We start from the raw sequence: 22,110 nt of genomic DNA, 5'->3' as shown, positions 1-22,110 counted from the left end.
AACTAATATATTTTCTCATTTCTCCATCCTTCTAACTGGAGCATCATTAGGCCTTCGTCGAATATGTCCAAACCACCGTAAACAATTCTCTCTCATCTTATTTTCAATGGGAGCAACGCCTACCTTCTTAGGTATCTCCTTGTTCTGAATCTTATCTTTTATTATATTTCCACACATCCATCTCAGCTACACTCATTTTTTGAATATGATGTCTCTTGGCAACCCAACATTCCGTACTATATAGTAAAGCGGGCCTAATAGTCGTCCTATAAAACTTTCCCTTCAACCGCAATGGCATTCTACGATCGCACAACACTCCAGTTGCACTCTTCCATTTCATCCTCCCAACATTTATCCTATGATTTACATCTCCATCAATTTCTCCATACTTTTGAATGATAGATCCCAAATATTTGAAAGAATCATCCACCGGTATTTCGTGCTTACCAAGCTTCACTACACTCTCATCACTACTTCGTTGCTTACTAAATCGACATTCCATGTATTCTGTCTTACTCTTACTTAACTTAAAACCTCTTGCTTCCAATGTTTGTCTCCATAATTCTAACTTAGCATTAACCCCAGCTCTAGACTCATCAATCAAAACAATATCATCAGCAAATAACATACACCACGACACATTTTCTTGAATTGATCTCGTAAGCTCATCCATCACTATAGCAAATAGGAAAGGGCTTAAAGCAGATCCTTGATGTAACCCAACTGTTATAGGAAAATTGGTTGTCACCCCTCCACAAGTGCGGACATTGGTTACTACTCCTTCATACATATCTTTAATTATACGAATGTACTTGAGAGAAACACCTTTCTTCATCATTGTCCACCAGAGAACGTCCCTAGGTACTCTATCATAAGCCTTCTCCAAATCAATAAAAACCATATGTAAATCTTTGTTTCTCTCTCTATTTCTCTCAATAAGTTGTCTAAGAAGATGTATAGCTTCCATAGTTGATCTTCCAGGCATAAAACCAAATTGATTCTCCGATATCATGACAATCTTCCTCAACCTAGACTCAATCACCCTCTCTCAAAGTTTCATAATATGACTCATGAGTTTTATACCACGATAGTTTGTGCAATCTTGTATATCACCCTTATTCTTATATAGAGGCACCAAAGTACTCTTCCTTCACTCATTAGGCATCTTATTTGTCCGCCAAATCTTGTTAAAAAAATTTGTCAACCATTCTAAACCTTTCTCTCCCAAGCATTTCCAAGCCTCGATAGGTATACCATCTGGGCCAACTGCCCTTCTTGATTTCATTTTCTTCAAAACCTCTGCAATTTCTTTCTTCTGAATCTTGCGCATGAAGTCACGATTCATCTCATGAAAAGGAATTGAAAAGTCTCCAAGATCCTGAGCATGACTTTCATTAAATAGCTTATCAAAATAATTTTTCCATCTCTCCTTAATCTCCTCATCTTTGACTAAAACCCTTTGCGTTTCATCTTTGATACATCTAACCATACCCAGATCCCTCGATTTCCTATCTTTCATCTTTGCAAGCCTATAAATATCCTTCTCATCCTCTTTGGTATCCAACTTGTCATAAACCTTCTTATATACCTTATCCCTCGCGTTTCGAACTACTTTTTTAGCTTTCTTCTTAGCTATCATATACTTCTCCAAATTCTCATTATCACGATTTTTACTTAGATTTCTATAACACTCTCTTTTAACCTTAATAGCTAATTTGACATCCTCGTTCCACCACAATGTATCCTTACCTAGCGGTGCACCGCCTTTAGACTCACCCAATACCTCCTTAGCCACCTTTCTCATGCCACCCGCTATCTTATTCCACATAGATTCTGAATCCTCCTCGAGACACCAATCAACTTCCTTAGCTACCCGCTCTACAAACATTCCTTGTTTAGCTTCTTTCAGTGCCCATCACTTAATTCTAGGATCTATCATATGTCTATCCCTTTTGTGGTATTGTCTAATTCTAAGATTTAAAATTAAGACTCTATGTTGTGTGGCTACACTTTCTCCCGGTATAACCTTACAATCGATGCAACAACCCCTATCTCTCTTTCTAAGTAGGAAAAAATCTATCTGACTCGTATTAACCCCACTTTTAAAATCAAATTAACTATAAAAAATAAATTATCAAACCCTATTAAATCATAAAACTTTAAAATAAAAGAAAATAAATCATAAATAAATAAAAAAAAACTTAAATTGTAAGAAAAATAGACCATAAAATTAAATAAAAATACTTAATTCAAACCCTAATAAAAAATAGCCTTAATCAAATTAGCTATAAGAAGCGTTAATTAAAATTTTTAATTCAAAGCCCTAATCATATAAAATAAAATAAAAAATCTAATCAAATCAAAGAAAACCCTAAACAACTTAACTATAAAAACCTTAATTTAAAAAATTTGATTCAAATCCCTAATCAAAGAAAATTAAATAAAAAATTTTGAATAAAATTAAATACAAAAAAACTCTAATTTAAGAAATTTGATTCAAAGCTTTAATCAATGAAAATCAAAGAAAAAAACCTTAATCAATGAAATCAAAGAAAAACTCCTCATTAATGAAAATCAAAGAAAAATGCCCTAATTAATGAAAAAAAAAACTATAATTATGCTATAAGAAGAAGAAGAAAAATAAAGAATAAAGAACGAAGAAGAAGGGGTAGAGACAAAGAGAGGAACAAAGAAAAAGGGGGGAGAGACAGACTTGACGACCTCACCGACCTGACCACTGGTGCTGGTGACCCCCCAGCGCCGCCTGGCTGAGAGAGAGAGAGAGTTCCCCAATGTCCCCGTTCTAACCATAAAAATTACGGTGAAACAAGGATGTGACGGACACGTTCCCTGCATCTGCCGCATCCTTAGTTTGTTACATCTCCAAGTTCACAAAGTGATTTCCATCCAAAGTAGCATGGGGACGGGGGATCAAACATCCCCCTAAGGACCACTGGGAGGTGAACAATGCCAGGTCACCGTAACGCCATTTGGTGTATACGGATGGATCAGGTACTCCCCTGTTTGGATCAGATCCCTGGGGCGATTAGACCAGAGACTTCAACACGGCAACCATTTTCCCATTTCTTTCTATCAAACGCCTAGTCATAAGTCATAACGACAAAAGTTTAAAACGGCAAAATGATGGCAGCCAGAAATTATTATAATGAGAAATTGAAAATTTTTAGAGCTTTCATGTTTTTTAAATTAACTAAAGCAAATAAAATAGAAAAACATATCAGAGAGGAGATCTTCAAAATAAAAAGATACTTTAAAATAAAATCACCTTTTCATGAAAAATAGCCAATAAAAACATAAGTATCGCAACAAAATTGCAATATTTGTATCTTGATAAATATCACGACATTTTGACGTTTAAAATGACAACCCAATTTTTTGCTTTCCTTCAGCAGTATTTTTCAAAATATCGCCAAGTCATAACTACCCTAATTTTTATCAGCACTATCGTGATTCCAACGCACACACTCAGCACCCATGCCAATCTGTTTGTTTGAATCGCGGTCACAAAATCATCAATAAAACACGATATATGGTAATACATCTCAAGTAGCTGATTTGAAAATTGCGTGCTAAAATATAGGCATCACAATATATCGTGATATTTTAAGAAAATAAGCAAACATTTTGTTATCTTCTTATACCCGTTCTTTTCACATGGGATAGCCCCATTTTTTCGGTTTTTACATTTTCAACCTCAACTTAGATAAAGTGACTTCTTAATGGAATCTTGGATAAAGAAAATCTCGAAAAATATTAAACTTTTTTTATAACCAATTGAACGCAATTCTTCTTTAGGTCATTCCATTTTGATTCCCCCATCCCCCACCTCTCTTTCTCTCTCAATTGTATAGGTGGGTGAAAGTTGAGAAATATAAAATCTAGATCAAAATAGTTTTTGTTAGTATTTGGTTCAAAATTATGCCTATTTGGAACAAAGGTTTTTGGCTAAATAAAAAAGCCCACTTTATGAAAATTATTTAGTCTCATTTCTATCATCTTTGAAAAACTCCAAGTATTTATATAGTCTTGCCATAAAAGGCAAGACCCTCAAGGGGCATTAGTTATTGGGCTTGTCAAATAAACCTTATACGTGATTATATTAATTATTGATTCAGGTTCAATCTAGCCTTAGCCTTGGATTCAGAATCAATCTGGTCTTGTCTTGGTCTTTGATCTATCTTTTTATGTTAAAACCGTTTTTTCTAAATGATAATTTAGAAGAAGAGATTTACATGGAATGAACTTTATATATAATTATATTGATTATTGATTCGGGTTCAGTCCGGCCTTGGTCTTAGATTTAGATTCGGTCTTGTTCTGTTTTGGTCTTTGATCTATCTTTTTATATTAAAACTGTTTTTCTAAATGACAATTTAGAAAAAAAGATTTACATGAAACAACCTAAAGGTTTTGTGCTTCCTGGTAAAGAAAATAAAGTCTAGAAATTACTTAAGTACTTATACATATTGAAACAAGCTTCAAAACAATAACATAAAAATTTTGATCAAGTGATTTTAAGTTATGGGTTTAACACTCCTGATTCTAAGAAATGCATTTATACTAAATTTGATTATGAAAACATTGTCATAATTTATTTATATGTAGATAATATGTTAATACTTAGCAACAAAATAGAATGCATAAATGATACTAAATTTTTTCTATCACTTCAACTTTGATATGAAAGATATGGGGCTTGTTGATGTGATTTCAAAAATCAAACTTGTGAGACATGAGCATGGATATAGTTTAACTCAATCATGTTATATTGAAAAAGTGCTTAAAAAAATTAATTGTTTTGATTGCAAAACAGTTGATACATAGTTTGATTGTAATGCCCCAAAACCCCAACTTGTAAAATCCTTAGATTTTTAGAGATTTTTTTTTGTTTTTTTGAAAATATTGCGCAAGCCGAAAACCAAAAGAAAAAAACAGTTGAAAATTCTGAGCGGGTTACAGGATGAATCAACAAGTAGAACCAACACATTTCCATTGATTTACCAAAAATGACACCAACAGGTATACATCATTTCATTTTACAAAATGTCTCCCAAATAAGGGACTTCCCAAAGCCAACTGCCAAGATTGCTAATTTCTAGAAGTGTGAGATCCAAGCCTCGCAGCATATCGAGCCCCATCGCACAACCTATCAATCACATGTATCTCCATAAAATGGGGGTAGTACTCTTGCGAGTTGGTGAGATAAATCATCCATATAATACCATTTTTAAAGGAAAGACATGAAGCAGATATGACATAGCTCAAAAACTTCGAGTAGCAAGTTATAGCTAACATGATTACACAGTTAGAAGTAATTACGCAATTACAAGTGCAAGTGAGCAACTATGTGCAAAGTGTTACAAGTGCTAAACACAGTAAGAATAACAAATCATAGCCAATAGTATTATGATGAGACAGTAAAAAATATATAACCAAAGTACGACATTCACTGTATCTCTACTACAGAAAAACACAAGTACAAAAGCATGTAAAAACTACTCAAAGCAACCAAACAATGTAACTAACAAGGTAAGTCAGTCTGTGATTGGTTAGTAATTATGTTCTTCTGATTACTCCTTCGGGTACACGAAGGAACCTCACATTTTGTGAGACGTCCACCCGGTGTCTCTTATTCAATTTCTAATGTGGTAACTGGGGAAACCACAGTCGGAGTAACCTCATACCACGACCAAGAGAAACCACTCATAGGTAACAGATTCAATCAACGTTCTTCAAGGCAAACCAATTTTGTGAAATGGGCAACCGGGCAGTGCGACCTATAGCAACATCCCCTCAATCCGAGGTACTTAGGCCCATCTGGCTTAGTGTTCCCCGCAAGGCAACACAAACAACGCACAAGATCTAACCCGCTCATTCACGTGCTTCAAAACAACACATGTCAAGATGATCATTTCGCCAATGAAGGCGACATAACACCATTTATGTCATAAGGGCATGAAGGCTCGTGAGCTCACTCACGAACGTGGGACAATCGCCCAACGCAATGCATATGGAGTTCTACAATATCGATTAAGAAATGTGCCAATACCCTAATGTGGTCTTCGACTCCCAACCCTTAGTCGGGATATAACAAATATGTTGTGTGCAACATGCATTAGTGTAATGCCAAGAGGCAAATTACCGCATATATATGAGTCACATACGATCCATAGCACATTCGTGTCAATATGTGCAAGTGTGGGGTGTAATTGGGTAACGATACTCGATAAATAAGCCAACTACACATTTTCACGTATTGTATTACAGTTATGACAAAATAAGCATTTGCAATTACGCATCTCAACACATGTCTTTTTGCATCATAATAAGTGTCATTAAGTGCAAGGCGATTTGCATAATCGCAACACATTCTTTTCACTTCACCACCATTCTTATGCGTATTAATGAGGGATACTCATACACGTGTCTTGATGTGCCAAAGTGTGAAGTGTCATTGGTCAACCATCTAACGTACATGACAATATTTACGTATATCATTTCTATTCACGTGTAAATATGTGCAAGTGCCAAGTCATACGATCATTCACAACGATGCACAAGTGTACGGGTCTATTGAACCCATATTTACAAGTATACCCATTTATAAATATCGAACACGTGCCATTTTGCACGAATTTAAACATCGCACTTGGTGACAACATGCGTAAGGGCAATTTGCTAAGCGCATCTCATGGTGATGTCATTCGCAAGTAATCCCGCGACAGAGTTCGCACACATGTGACATGATGTGCGAGTGGTGTAATTCACAATGACTTTGCGGAAACCATATTTGCGCTCATACATACATAATCGAACACGAGCCAAGAATACCAAATTTCAAGCATCGCTCTTGGGATACCACACACAACGCTAATTGCCAATCACAACTCGTAGCACAGTCATCCACATTCAATACCACGACGCAACACACACAAGTGTTATGGTGTGCAAGGTAGAACCTCGTTATACGTATGGGAATTACGTTAGCATTTCCCAAGCGACATTGTCGCGCTTGCGAAACACTAAGGAGAACTCACGAGGCGTGGTTGCGGCAGTCTAAGAAAGGTGCAAACACCAACAACGACCAAAGGAACTGTTGCGATAGGTGCGAACTAGGTGGGCAGCGAGTTGCCACTTGTTGTCCACCTCCCAGTTGTCACAACACCTCAGCTGGGAGCGCCAAAGCTGCCATCAAGGTCAGCACAACAGACCCGATTGGATGCCAGCCTGCTGCAGCCTTGACCAAACCCATCCGGATGCAGACCGCGACAAGCTGTCCCAAAATGTGACAGTTCAGGGCTCAAAAATGCTGAACCTTCATAGCATAGTCTGGTCCATGATGGACCAGACCCTACTGTGACAGGGTGGTCTCTGGTCTAAACCAAGGTGGTTCGGACCAAAGCCCAAGAAGCAGGCCATGAGCCTGCATTGGGAAGGTGCGCCCAGCCACAAAGACCCGGGTGCAGCCTGCACCTGGTCACAACGTTTGCAAGGTTAATAGCATGGAGCCCTGACCAAACCCTGGCTCGGTCCAGGGTGGCCCTGACTGGGTTGGACCAGGGTGGTTCCACTACAAGAAAAATGCTAATTAGCGATGGAAATTTGCGACAAATTTTTTCCGTCGCAAATTTATGATGGATTAGCAAGAGAAAACTATCTGACACTAACATTCAAAATATTTGCAAAATTAGCGACGGAAATATCTCCCTCGCTAAATCTGTTGCTAATTAGCGATGGATTAGCGACAACATTTTTCTGTCGCCAAAACACTATAAAAAATGCTACTTAGCGACGGAATTAGTGAGAGAATTGTTCTGTCGCTAATTAGTGGCAGATTAGCGACGGAAAAATTTCCTCGCTAATTTTTTATTTAAACAGTCTCACCTGGGGCGCAAAATTTTCCCTCCCCCCCCCCCCGTTCGAAATTTAAACCGACTGAGATTTAAACCATTCCACTTACCGAACCGGAGGGCCTCCTTGACTTCTCGAACGAGGATGACTTCGTGGCAGAAGAACGCGAGGAAGAAGAGGAGTCAGAGTCGCCCGCCGACGCTGGAGGACGAGGCCGGCCCGACCTCTCCGGTCCGGTAAGTGGTTTTTTTTTTCGAGCATGGTTTTCTGTTTTAAGCTTAACGATTTTGTGGGGGTTATGGTTTCAGGTCGACGGACAAGCATTGTAGGCGTCACAGACGACCTCTCAATGGCGGGCTGGGCCGGAAAAGCAAAGAACCAAGTCGAGAGGGCGCTGGAGAGCGCACCGGAGAACATGTTGGTTCTGTGCAAAATACCATGTCAGAGAACGCATTGAAGAACGCGCTGGCAGAGAGAACGCGCCGGTTTTGTGCAAAAGACCATGTCGGAGAACATGCCAGTTCTGTGCAAAAGACCATGCCAGAGAACGCGTCAGTTCTGTGCAAAAGAACGTGTTGGTTCTGTGAAAAAAAAAATTGCTCCCTGTCGGAGAACGCGCCGGCAGAGAGCAATTTTTTTTTAAAATTTAGCGACGAATTAGCGACGGATATTATCCATCGCTAATTTAAAATAGTGAAGGACTCGCGACGAATCATGTCCGTCGCTAATCTATCACAAATTAGTGACGAAAGTAGCCACATATAAGTTCTGTCGCTACTTAGCGTCAAAAATTCTGCGATGAAATCTATCCGTCTCTAATCCGACGCTAAATTGTTTAGCGATGGATTAGCATCGAATTAGAGACAGATATAGGTCATCGCTAATCCATAGGTTTCTTGTAGTGTTCAGGCCTGTCAGACCGAAGGTAAAGGGGGCCACAACAGGCCCGGGCTGCAAGGAGATCCGTCCGGGCTCAAGGAGCTGGAGCGCTCAGCAACCGCAAAATTAACACTTTTTGAGATGCTTACGGGCAGATTCAGCCACAACGCTGAACATGAAAGTCATGAAGTCATGTGTTGGATTTTCTCAGAACCAGAGAAATCAAAATTTCATGGAGGGATCCGGGATATATCCTGAAAATACTGGACACTGTCTAGGACATTCTGAATTGAACAGTGACTGACGATAGTCCTGATTTTCTCTATTTTGACAAGGATTTTGGAGGTCTATACAGACTGAATAAAGCCAAGTTCTCAACTACAAAGTTGAAGGACTTAGTCTTAGCTTTCCAAAATGTCCAAGAAAACTGAAAACCAACCCGTATCTAGGGAGATGCAGTCGATTTATCAGGGTTGTCTCTGACAAGCTGGAAAGTCAGGAAAACCGGTTCCAACAAGAAATATATTTTTTTGACATGGATTTTGGAGAACCATGCACACCGAATCAGGCCAAGTCCTCAATTACAAAGTTGAAGTACTTGGTCTTAGCTTTTCAAAATGTTCAAGAACATTGAAAACTGACCTATATCTAGGGAGATACAGTCAATTTATCAGGGTTGTCTCTGACAACTCGGTAAATCGAAAAAATGAAAGAGAGCCATTTCGTGCAAGAACACATGGTGCGTGTGTGAGCATGCTAGTGTGCATAACATAGGTTCATAACACCCATCCTAATAACTAAATCTACTGATAAAACCCTTGCATACAACGGATGCAAGGCTGTCTCGGGCTTCATGCTCACCGAAATGCAAAAACCTTCAAAAGGATGCCATATGGATCGAAAATCTCACTCTTACTTTTGTAAAATTCCATTTTAGCTCTTTTTTTCTCTTTCTTTTCTTTTTCTTTTCTTTTTGAAGTTATGTTTTGATTTTTAAAAGTATCCCTCCTAATTTTTGATAAAACCTAAAATTCTTCATAAACCACCATTGAAGTATGATTTTGTAATGAAATGGGTTTTAATCCCCCTTTTAAAAAAAATCTTGATGGTTTGATTTTAATATATATATATATATATATATATATATATATATATATATATATATATATTTATAAATATATATACATATATATATATGAGGATGTGTACGCATGTATTTACTTATATGTATGTGTATACGTATACAGAGGCTCATATACATATATATATATTTTGAAATTCCATTATAACTTGAATAATTTTCTCAGAAAATTCGTGGATCTTACATTGATCCTAGTGTTAAATTATCTAAATACATTAGAAGAGGTATTTCTCAACTTAAGTATGCTAGTATTATGAAAAGTCTTATGTATGGTATGAATGGAACTAGACCAAACATAACAGTTTGCATCAGCAAATTGAGTAGATATACTCAAAATTCAGGACCTGAACACTGGGATGTTGTTTTCAGGGTCCTAAAGTACGTTAAAAGGATTTTTAATTATGGGTTATTTTATACGAAGGAACCTGCTAACCTTAAAGGTTATAGCGATGCTAATTAGGTCTCCAATAGAGATGACTCGATATCTACAAGTGGATGGGTCTTTACCCTTGGATCTGAAGCTATTTCCTAGTCTTTCAATAAATAAACCACCATAACCCAATCCACTATGGAGGTCGAACTTATAGCACTAGCATATGCTAGTATGAAAACTGAAGGGCTAAGGAACCTCTTGATTGAGATTCCATTAGGTTGCAAATTCTTACTTATGGTTATTCATTATGTAGCCAAACTACTATGTATAAAGTAGGGAGCAACATATACAATAGAAAATCTAGATATATTTGTCTAAAGAACAACACCGTAAATCATTTACTCAAGCAAGAAGTAAATTTTGTGGAATATGTGAAATCTTGCCAAAATTTGGCAGATCCACTTACGAAAGGTCTTTCACATAAAATTAGTAAGAATATATCCGGAGTGGCATTAAAACCCACTAAAGAGATTACCTGTGATGGTAACCCAACCGAGTGACCCAAGTCACCTGAGTTCTTGGTTCGATGGGAAGAAAAAATCACTAGAGTAATCGGGTGAGCATTTTATATATGTAAAAATAGAGAGTATCTTCATGTCTTATTCTGATGTAAGTGCTTGAAAAACTTATGTTATGAGGATGAGTCATTTAACTCTTAATGAGATCTGTATGTTAGATTGGCTAAGGTGATTGAAACAAGTTTTCACCTTTGACATACTCACATATATGAATGTGAAGGTGTGGGTCGCCTTCTATAAGATAAAAGTTGTTTTTAGAGTACTCATGAAATGGGATACTGCACAGGACCTTAAGATAAACAACTTTAATATATTTGATGACACATATAGTTACTTGAAAAAAGTACATGTGTAAATAGGTCTAAGAAGTCCACATTAGAGGCTAAGTAGGTACTTAGTCTCTAAGAATGTCTGAATCTTGTTCATACTAAGTGTTGGTTCAAAATGAAAGGTACTCTCACCTATGCATATGACTTTGATGAACAACTTCACTCTTTCCTTTTATCCTAATTTTGATCCATGTAGGAGATTGTTGGTATTTGACTTAAAATTATACTTATTTGGAACCAAGTTTTTTTTTGCTAAATAACCCATTCTTTTGCTTAATTATTTGAAAAAGCATTTTAGAGGAAAAAACTTACTTTATCAAAATTATTTAATCACATATCTATCATCTTTGGAAAACTCCAAGTATTTATATTGAAGAAAGTTGTCATAGAGAGTAAGGCCCTCAAGGGGCATTAGATATCGGGCTTGTCAAATAAACCTTATATATAATTATTAATTATTGATTATTGATTCAGATTAGGATTCATGTTCGATCCGGTTCAACCTTGGCTTTGGATTTGGATTCGATCCAGTTCGGTCTTGGTTTTTTATCTATCTTTTTGTCTCTCGCAAATAGAGTTGCAAACCTCCTCTTAACTTGCAAATTACCTTCTTTTGTGTTTTGTAAAAAACCTTTGTGCCTTGCAATTTTCCTTTATAGCTTGCGAATTTCCTTTATGAATTACAAAATTCTTTCATGGCTTGTGAATTTCTTTTATGAGTTGCAAAATTCCTTCATGACTTGCGAATTTCCTTTATAAGTTGTGAAATTTTTTATGACTTGCAAATTTCAATTATAACTTGCAAAATTCCTTTTGACTGGTAAATTTCTTTTATGTGTTGCCAATTTTTCTTGTCTTGCGAAATTCTTTTGCCTTGCGAATTTTCATCATGGCTTGCAAAATTCCTTTATGATTTGTGTATCTTGCTTTAGCCTCAACGTGTCTACACGTTGAGATGGCATGTGCACGTAGCACCCGATTTTGGGCAGTGGCCACCCTTGATGGGATGTTACAAGACTGAGTTTTAAAGACAAAAAAGAAAATGCAAAACTTCTTATAGATCTTCTTCCCTGTTTTTTTGTGTTTTTCTTCTTCCTCTCCTCCCGTATTGTGAAGTTATTCAGGGTGGCCGTGTCATGGTGGCTAGCTAACCCAGTATTGAGGTGGTTAGGATTGCACGAGAAGGTAAAGTTTAGTTGTATCCCAAAAGCAAAGTTGTGCACCCTACTACACCCGGGCTCAATCCTGGTGGGGCAATTGTCGCTTTTAAGAAAGCAGCACCTCCAAGTAAAGGTCCCACGATCCAAACAAACGGTACAAAATATCGAACAGTTTTCACCACATAATACTGTTATGATGCTTATTTGTAGCCCACAAATGATCAATATTATCTAATATTAATTTTAATATATCCTGTATTTATCCATAGTTGCCAAAATATAGCCGATGTATAAACGATATACCATATGAGGCCAAAACAATACACATAGACAACAAATAAAGAGAGTGGTTCATATAACCATATGAAAACAAAAAAAATATCCCTAGAACTCCTACGTCTTACAAATGAAAACTAAAAGAAACGAAAATGGAAAACAGAGAAGGAGAATCATCGACGTGAGGCTGAATAGGCATCAAGTTTTGGTAACAAGGCACGCCATGCATCAGCAATCTCATTGGCAAGTTGCGCCTGCCCCTTCGCAAACTCATGGAATGCAAAGCCCATATCAACCATTTTCTCCTCGTGGAATCGCACCATCTCCTCACTCATCAACTTGACAATCATCTCAAAGCGTCTTGTAGCCTCCTCACTCTCAGCTTTCAACTGGATCACACCCAGAAACAAGCACATTGAGAGAGAGACAGAGAGAGAGAGAGACAGAGAGAGAGAGAGTCTGTGTGTGTGTGTGTGTGTGCATGTGCATTTGTACATCCCAGGGCCCTATATTGATCTCCCAAGACTACCATCAATCATACACACCATGTTTTATTTTAGCAGCCCACAATAACTAGCCATCTTTAAATGACTAGGTCTCCAAGATAAATGGATGATTGCAATTGCAGAGATGCAGGAATTTTTTTCAACTTGTGGTAAGCCATGTCTCAATTCCAAAACTCTAGGTTGTATGAAGCATTAGAAAAGAAAGAATGTACGACTGAGATGTGTTAAGCACTTACTTCCTTGCACTCAATTTCTGCTTCTGCGGCCTTTTCTGATCGCATCAGCATCAGCCTCTCACTGTTATGCAAGCACAAAAGTGAAAATCAGAGAGTTTTTTGAAATACATAAATAAATATTACTTATAGATGCTCAAATGTATGTTCCCCCTCAAAGCTTTTCCTGCGCACATCCTGGCACACATGATAACAGAAAACCTGTGCGCATTCTCACACACATGGTAACAAAAAATCTGAACCTTGAAACATACAGGTTAATCTCCTTCAACTTGGTTGTTTCTGCTAATTCACACTGCTGCCGGAAAGCATTTGCTCTGTCTGCCATGGTAGCCTGTCAAACAAATAAATATCCAATTACAGTTTCCATCTGGCTGCAATTACACAAAGGTGAAAAGAAATGAAAATCTTTAAGCCTATTCCCTATCATAATTGAACTGCCTCTAGATTGAGCAAACTGAAGATCATAAATTCACCTTTATAGATTGTACTGCACGCACATAATCCTTCAAAGGTTCTTCAAAATTCATCAGCACATTGTTGGCCTTCATAGATAAGTAAAAATATCGTCTTAGAGTTCAACATAGTATACCAAGCAACAATAACAGGAAATGGACACATTTCTGAACCAGAAGTTGTAATCCTATTTTTCTGACTTTATGACTACCTCCTTCTGCAGCTTATATGACAACATTTCTGATTTTGTGCCGAAGTCGGAAAATGCTTTTCCAAGAGAATTTCCCTCACAAGCAGCTAAAAGCTTGACTGCTTTTCCAAAGTCAGACAAGGACTGTGACAACTCTGAGAAACAGTAAAACAACAAAGAACTATTAAATCTATGAACATGGACACAGGAACCTGAAAAAGGAGGCAGACAATGCTGATGCACAAATAGGTTAAAACAAAATGAAGCACTTCTAGAAGACAATTATATTCTCTCAAATTATTGAATACCTGTGTGCCTCTTTACAAGACGGAAAGCCTGCTTTTGTGCCTCAGCTAAGTGTTCCTCTAGTTCAAATATATAATGCTTGAGCTTCTCATACTCCGGGTCTGATTCTTCTACAGGCTTTTCCTTTCCAAGTACAACATCACTTACCTTGGATTGGACATCCTGTAGAAAACAAATGCTGACCGCATAAGAATTTGTTTACAAAACTGGTTCCAAAGAATGCTTTGGGCAATCTTATTCATGCAAGAAGGCATCCCAAGTATGAACAGACATTCACCCCAAGGAAACCAACAAAATGGTGCAAGGAAGTCCTCTACCTACTATGAAAAAACAAGACATTCATTTTATGTAAATATAGCACACATTTAAATCAACACGTAAAAACCTTTTAGGAGAGGAAGAAAAACAGTCATTTCATCAAAGGCTAGAAAAACCTCAGCAAAAAATAATTGGTTCTAAACCTCCATCTCTTTATTTCAATTTACAAGATCAAGAAACAAGTAAAAGTTCCAGGCCCACTTGAGCTAATCCATGAGGGGTGGAAAATGATAGATACCAGAGAGTGTGCTTCCAAAGCAGGAAGCAGCCCACTGCCAAAACCAGCAGGAACAGAGAAAGAAACCCAATTCATGCTTTGACAAATCACAATTTCTAGGTTATGAGAATCCAATTCTTAAGAATAACAGACATACAGATCTAATAGAACCGTTGAGATTTATAACAGACATTAAAATATGTTACAATTTTTGTGAAAATTCTTACTATTTTGAACACCTTGGCGCTTAAAAATTAAGCTTACTTTTATAATGTGATTTTGTCACAAATGTTGCACATCAAACTATTACTTTACTGTTTTTTTTTTGCATATATAAAATTGCTATGTGATGGCAAAATTTTGAAAATAGGAGATATATTGAATTTATCTTGATTTTATTTGAATATTCATGGCTTGTAAAATCCTCACAAAAAAAATGAGAAATTCTAAACCTCACCAATATTTGTGACTATGGTTTTATATCTCAGCAAGAATTGGTCCTATAACAACACAAATTTGATTATAGATAGCATATGGAACCAGTAGAACAAAGATCAATTTGATAGTGGTTGGCATATGGAATCAGTCTATTCCAGATCTAAAGTAAAAGGTTAGACCGCCTGGTCACCTGTTTACCAAATCTCTGTCTATTCACAGAACCCAAGACTGATTTTTTTTTTCATATGTGTGTGTGTGTCTCTATATAAAAGATAATAATAATAATAATAATCACCTTTCAAATAGCCTAACCATCAACCTTTGTGTCAAGCAAATCGAGGCAACCAGTATGTAACCACCTTATCCATACAATTAAGTAATTAACTACATGCAAGAGCTTCATAAATGGTGAGATAAATACAAAGTGGATTTAATAAAACAATCGAACATAGAAAAGATAGCCTTATTTGGAAATTAAATAGAATCAGATAAAGTCGAGATTCCAAACAAACATGTAACCAGCCTGTATGAATCTAGAACTGCTGGAGCTGTACATTGAACTATTCACTTCCTGCATGCTCAAATTGTATCTTTGGGTAATTAAGAACTGAAAAAGATATATGAACTGAAATATATGCTGGACTGACATTTTTCATGGCACCAAAAAGTAGCAACCAGCACGTCAAAACGACACTCAGATACTTGTATCCACTGAACTGATGAACAGAAATGCTTCAAACCAAAGGAGAATAGCATAAAAAAGTTGCTAGTTATCCCAACTGTTGATGAGACACAATACCTTAATTATTTGCATCAGATCAGCAGGTTTCTTTAAGAAAATACCCGTCTCAAAAGATCTTGCCCGCTCCATAGTCTAAAAGAGGGTTAACAGCAGCATACAAACACAAGAATGTTGTGTAAGCAATACTTATAGAAAAAGCAGGACACATGCAATGCACACACACACACACACACACACACATCCTGCCTGTCAGAACTTGCTTCAATGAAAGAGTCATAGTGTATGCAATCACCTTTTCATTGTGTGCATGTATATGTGCTTACATACGTGTGTATAGTAGAATTTATTAAAGTTAAAAGGTAGTCATGTACAAATTTGATCTGCCTTAGATTTTCAAAATTTCATAAATGATGCTTTATCTATAGTGTTTCCTCCTTTTTGGGGGGAAAGGGGTGTTGGGATTTGATATGAGAGAGAGAGAGAGAGATCTATCTCTAACTTTTAAAGAGAAAAAAGAAAAATCACCATCTCTGAAACCAAAAAGATTATCTTAACAAATCAAGTTTTCACTAAATTAATACACCACTAGGTAATTTAAAAGAATTTAATATTTCCTAACCTTCAAGTTGCATAATGTGTAATTTCTCAGGAGAATTCGAAAAACATTCTGGGGATAGCAATATATTAAATTCTCAAAGATAATTGTGTGTATAAAAATATGATGATGCTCACGCAGTATGTGATGGCAAAAAGTTTGAAGTAGAGGATGACACTTAAAACAATATCCTTAAATTTGAGAATGTGTTTTCATGAAAGAAATATTTTGAGTGTACAGATATTTTTAGCATTGCTCGTTTATAAATGCAACAATGTCGACACAGCTATGCACAAAAATTAGTCAAAGTTTTTCTTTGAACTTAATGCACTTGTTTTAAGCAATATATGTCATATTATGCTTACCATATATGGCAGGTAAAAAAAGGTTGTTCACAAAAGCTACTTTTTTGTTAGAAAATCATTAATTTCAAAGGTTATAAAGGAGTTAACCTAGCAAAGAATAATGTGTTGGTTATAACCATTTTTGGTAGTCTAAAGGGAAGAGATGTATTTATAATAACAAAACAACATTAGATTTTGAACTATATTACCATGAAGTAATGAATCAATTATGATATATTAAAGAAACTTATAACTTAATCCACTATCACTACAATCAAAGGCAACCTAAACTAGTTAGAATTCCACTTTGAACACACCCCAAGCAGTGTTTTGTACCTGTTCATCTTCCTGCAGGAAAGTCCTTAGGTTCTCACTTTGCTGAAGTTGTGGATGTGAAGCAACTCGATTTATAAATATATCTAATGCTCTACGCCGCAACTCAATAAACTCAGCACTGAAGCGGAACTTCTCTGATTAATGAACCATTCAAATGTTTCAATTTTGTCAAGATATGCGATTTTAATTATATCGAAACTGTAGAAACCATGTATTAATGGGGAGGGGGCAAAAAAAAGCATGCTTAACTTCATGCAATGTTGTATATCACAACACGTCTGAACAAGCACAAGATCAACAGTTAAAGATACAGTATATGGAAACAATTTCAATTAAAGCATCATAAATGATGCATCATCCTATTAGATGTGACTCAAAAAATTGATGACAAAACTGCTTGTAGAAGACATAAACTTGCTTCATAAGAGCAAAATGGTCATTAGTAATTTCACTGATGAGGATGCTTTCCTGTTTTATGGCAAGACCAGATGTATTTTGCATTTAGATTGAACATGACTGCAAAAAGCTTAGTTTTGTTTTCAAAACCAGTCACCAGATAATTAGAAATACATAGAAACAAGGACTTAAATAGTATGTATTTCTTCCACGTGCTGAGCCAAACCGAATGCCCTTTGTTCTTATTCAACTTGGTAATTAAGAAGCAAATGTTACATTAGCCAAAGCCAAACCACAAGCGGCTATGTAAGTTTTCCAGACCTACTTGTAAGAGATAGGATGTTGATTTGCAACTTTTTATGAATGTCAGCAACATCATAAAGAACCAACAGAGACAGATGGATATCTACTTGGATGGACCTTATTTTATGTGTTTATGTCATACTACTGAAACAACCTAACAATTTTCATGTGACTAGAGGTTAACAAAGAAGTCAGGGCAGGGAACATTTCACTCTTTTCAGAAGACACAAATTCCAAGAATAATGAACACAAACCAATAAAGCCGTCTTGGAGTAGCAATTGAAACGATCCATAAGATGTGATACCAACAGATGGCAGGCCTGTTAGTTCTTGAATCTTGACTAACCGAAGTCATATGATAATTTTGTCACATGCATGCACATATCACAAACACAGACGCAGAGAGAGAGAGAAAGAGAGTTCACATACCTACAGCACTTTTCTCTGGAAGTGGAGGAATAAATACCCCTTTGTACTTCTCACATAGCCGATCTCTCAACCATACAAAGTCACTATATCGGCGAATTACAATCTTCTCTAGACCTTGATATTCAGGAAAATTAGTCTGCAAAAATTGATTTTCCTCAATCAAAAAGCATAAAAACAAAGTTCAAAATGCCTAATAATCTCCTAAAATTCTTTTCTGTTACAGTTTATAAATGACAGTCTACAGCTAAGCGCAGTAAAATAAAACAAAGTAAAATTAAGCATAGTAAAGCAGAAAGTAACATATGCACCCACAGATATTGTTCATAAAATTTAATATGATTACCTTATTCAACCAATTCTAAGCATCATAAAACGAAAAGTAACATATGCACCCACAGTTACTGTTGATGAAATTTAATCTGATTAGCATATATAACTTATAAGCGACCAATTCACTTAGGGTGTGTTCATAATGTTGAGGTGCAAAAGACAGCACCAAAGCAAATTTGATAGAAATTTGGACCGCAGAGATATCTGCATAAGCTCATTGTTTCTGTTATTGATCGATCTGGAAACCCCACCATCATGTCTTTTACATGTTTGGATAATATCAAAAGTAAGGTTTACATGATGTTTATTCTACTATGCAATTATATGTGTTTAACTGTTACACTTCTACAATAATGCATGGGCTCATTTAGCAGAAGCAGATTTCTATGTATTCCTTGTAAACCCATAGGCAAGTCATGTATATAGGCTAGAAGCACAGTAGAGAAGCAGTGCAGTATGGCTAAGAAAACTAAAACACCAAGGATAGTTCAAACCTGGGCTGGTTTTTCACCCACCAAAGGAAAAATCTAATATCTAAGATTAGCTCTTCTACAAGTAAAGAATCATCCAAAAGGATCTATGAAAGAATTTGTGAACTGTGATGAGGAGACCTTGTCCACCAGTAAAATCACATATCTACATGGGAAATTTGCATCAATCTCCTCAAAGTAGCATTTCATCCCATCAGACAGGCTGCTCTAATTTCTTTATTAATTTTTAATCCAATGAATGAACCTGGTAATGGCAGGATACCAACCCCCTTTCTTTTACATAAGATGGTATTAAATCAAAATCATTTATGTGTTATACCCTCATATGCTACATTTTGTTTGCTTTTAATGTTGGCTGAATAAAAATTATAAAATAGAATTTTACCAGGGAAAGACTTCTGTTTTACACACTTTTTGAAGAATCTATGGGGATCATGTTTCCAGCAAAATATGGTAAATTGTTTTAGCATCGGTGATAAAGTGGGTTACAACATACTGGCTCTTTTTATTTCCCTTGATTTCAAGAAATCCAGAAACTAAGAATTCCAATGAATACTTCCTCTGAACAATAAAACCTTCCAAGCGCCTAGTAAGGAGTCTCAAAATGGGAATTCTCACCACAGGTTCTCAACTGCAACCTTAAAATCCAATATTGGGAAATTTGTATATGGATCTATTATAGAACCTAGGCATACGTAACCAATAAGTTGAACTAAAGTCTTGGACCGGGGTTCTATATTTCTATTCTTCATCCATGTCCAGTCAAAGGCCCAAATGAAGCATGACAATTTTAGCTAGAAAGAGTCCCAAGGTTGGCTTCAACCTCAGTTTGAGTAATATCCATTTATAGAACCCATCACATTGACTTCATGCATTTCTTCTTCTTTTTGACAGAGTAAATGCTTTGATATTTGGATACCCTATGAAGAAACCCCCTCTTGAGCAACTTGCCGATTGATTCAGTGATCAAATTGAGGCTTTACAGGAGAACTGATTTCCAGAAATGATGCCAAATATGAGATTTAACCAATCCAATGGCCTGTGTTGCATGGAACTCCACACCCTCCACCTTAAGAAAGTTCTTTCAGCCACAGTTAAACCATCCAACAAGTCCAGTCCCAACGATTCCATCGTTTTTGCCTTTTTCTCTTCTGATGTTCCCAATGAGTTTGTTCTGGACAACAATATCCCTGTTTCACCATAATTATTATGTGATTCATGTGAAAAAGGATTAAGATCCAATACATTAGTGCACCCAAAATTTCAAATGCCATGTATCAGCAAACAAAGAACTTTCACCACGCCATCAGAAAATGTACTTAGAGCGGCATGTTCACTTACAAAATGGAACCTGTACACAAAATGTTCCATCCACAACCTTCACGCAAAACATCCCCAAACAGATTAATAACAGAATCTGACCAGAATCACCACACCTGATTGCACTCATATTGTTCACTCAGACGATGCAACCGATACAAAGAATGCAATCAATCCCTAGAAAAGAGTGATCACAAGCTCATAACTCCAAATCAGCCCCTTAAAAATATTACAACAAAAGCAAATAATGCAATAACTCCACCAATTATCGACTTTATCCATGCCAAATTTCTATTTTTGCTGAAAAGACTTTAAAAGAAACGAATTTTCATGTCATAAGGAACTTATCAAGAGTAACACGATCACGATTTCCTCTCCGAAACATGCACCGAAATCATTTCATCCAAGACTAACATTGGCATCAAACAAATCAAAAAGGAAAAAAAAGCCTTAAATGGCGAATTCCAGCCGGAAAAGGAAGTAACGGATTTTCGTGACACAGAAAGAATTGAGAACACTCAATCACGATTTCCTCTCTGAATCACGCACGCTAAAATCATTCAATTCATGAGCAACATTGACACCAAATAGAATCAAAGGAGAAAACCTGAACCGAGGAATTCCGGTAGGACAACCGAAGTAAAATAAAAAAACGAAAAACAAAACCCGATCGAGATCGCGAGAGCTAGGGTTTTTCCGAAGGAGATGCCTTGGTGATGACGCGGTAGGAGACGTACGACTGGACTCCATTACCCAACTTGACGGGATCCGTGACGGAGACGTGCAAGAATGGTTGCGAAGAAGAAGGGGATCGGGGGCTCTGCGCCGATCCTGATAAAGACCTCTGTGCCACCACAAAAACACGAAAAAGATCAGGTTTTTTCCGTTCCAAATTTGTGAAATTCAGAGAGAGAGAGAGAGAGAGGAGTACCTTGGCAATCATGGTTTGTGGTGCTCCCAAAGAGGAGCAGAGAAGAAGAAGAAGAATGAAATGATGTCTCTCTGTGGGCTAATTTGGTGACGACGACTGATGGGGTGTGGTCAGTTGGCAAACAGGAACGAGAATTCAAAAACAAATTTTTTTTTTTTTGATAGGCAAGCTGGGATCAGGCAGACCCCCACCAGTCATTCAACCATACCATTGGGAAAAAATAGTTAATATATAGAAAACAGATAATAATTAAAGAATATTTCATGACGAAAAAAACTGTGTAAAAAATATCGCCGATATTTTACAAAGTTAACGTAATTTGCATAATTGATATAATAGCAGAACAAAACACGATATTTTCTGTGTCAGATATCAACGATATTTTGAAAATATCATGCTTTCATCGCGATGTTCTCAAAGGACGATATGTGATTAAGAAAACGTGACTTTTTCAAATTATTTCATTTTTTGTAATATGGATACAGTAAAAACAACAGCTAAAGTGGTATTTCTTATATTATTTAATAGTTTAACTTCCACGTTTTTGTATATTTTGGTATTTTATATATACGACATTTTGTCGATGTTTTCTTTTGATAAAACCAACACTTTCAAAATGTC

The 22,110-nt window shown here is 36.5% G+C and overlaps 1 protein-coding gene across 1 annotated transcript; it reads right to left on the bottom strand.

Moving 5' to 3' along the window:
• Positions 1–12,629: 12,629 nt before the first annotated feature.
• LOC149837852 (sorting nexin 1-like) lies at positions 12,630–21,693 on the bottom strand. The gene is made up of 11 exons (XM_090007516.1): positions 21,490–21,693; positions 21,268–21,402; positions 18,418–18,553; positions 17,290–17,423; positions 16,072–16,146; positions 14,302–14,461; positions 14,015–14,148; positions 13,824–13,892; positions 13,602–13,681; positions 13,351–13,411; positions 12,630–12,997 (listed from the first exon to the last, which is right to left on the bottom strand). Exons 1-11 carry the CDS (start codon positions 21,499–21,501, stop codon positions 12,782–12,784), a joined length of 1,212 nt encoding a protein of 403 aa, XP_089863642.1. The 5' UTR covers positions 21,502–21,693; the 3' UTR covers positions 12,630–12,781.
• Positions 21,694–22,110: the final 417 nt, after the last annotated feature.

Source organism: Nuphar pumila, chromosome 5 (assembly GCF_984573655.1).
Source record: "Nuphar pumila chromosome 5, dmNupPumi1.hap1.1, whole genome shotgun sequence".
Classification (NCBI taxonomy): Eukaryota; Viridiplantae; Streptophyta; class Magnoliopsida; order Nymphaeales; family Nymphaeaceae; genus Nuphar; species Nuphar pumila.
The sequence above is the reverse complement of the archived record's forward strand: the minus strand, read 5'-3'. Positions and strand labels throughout refer to the sequence as shown.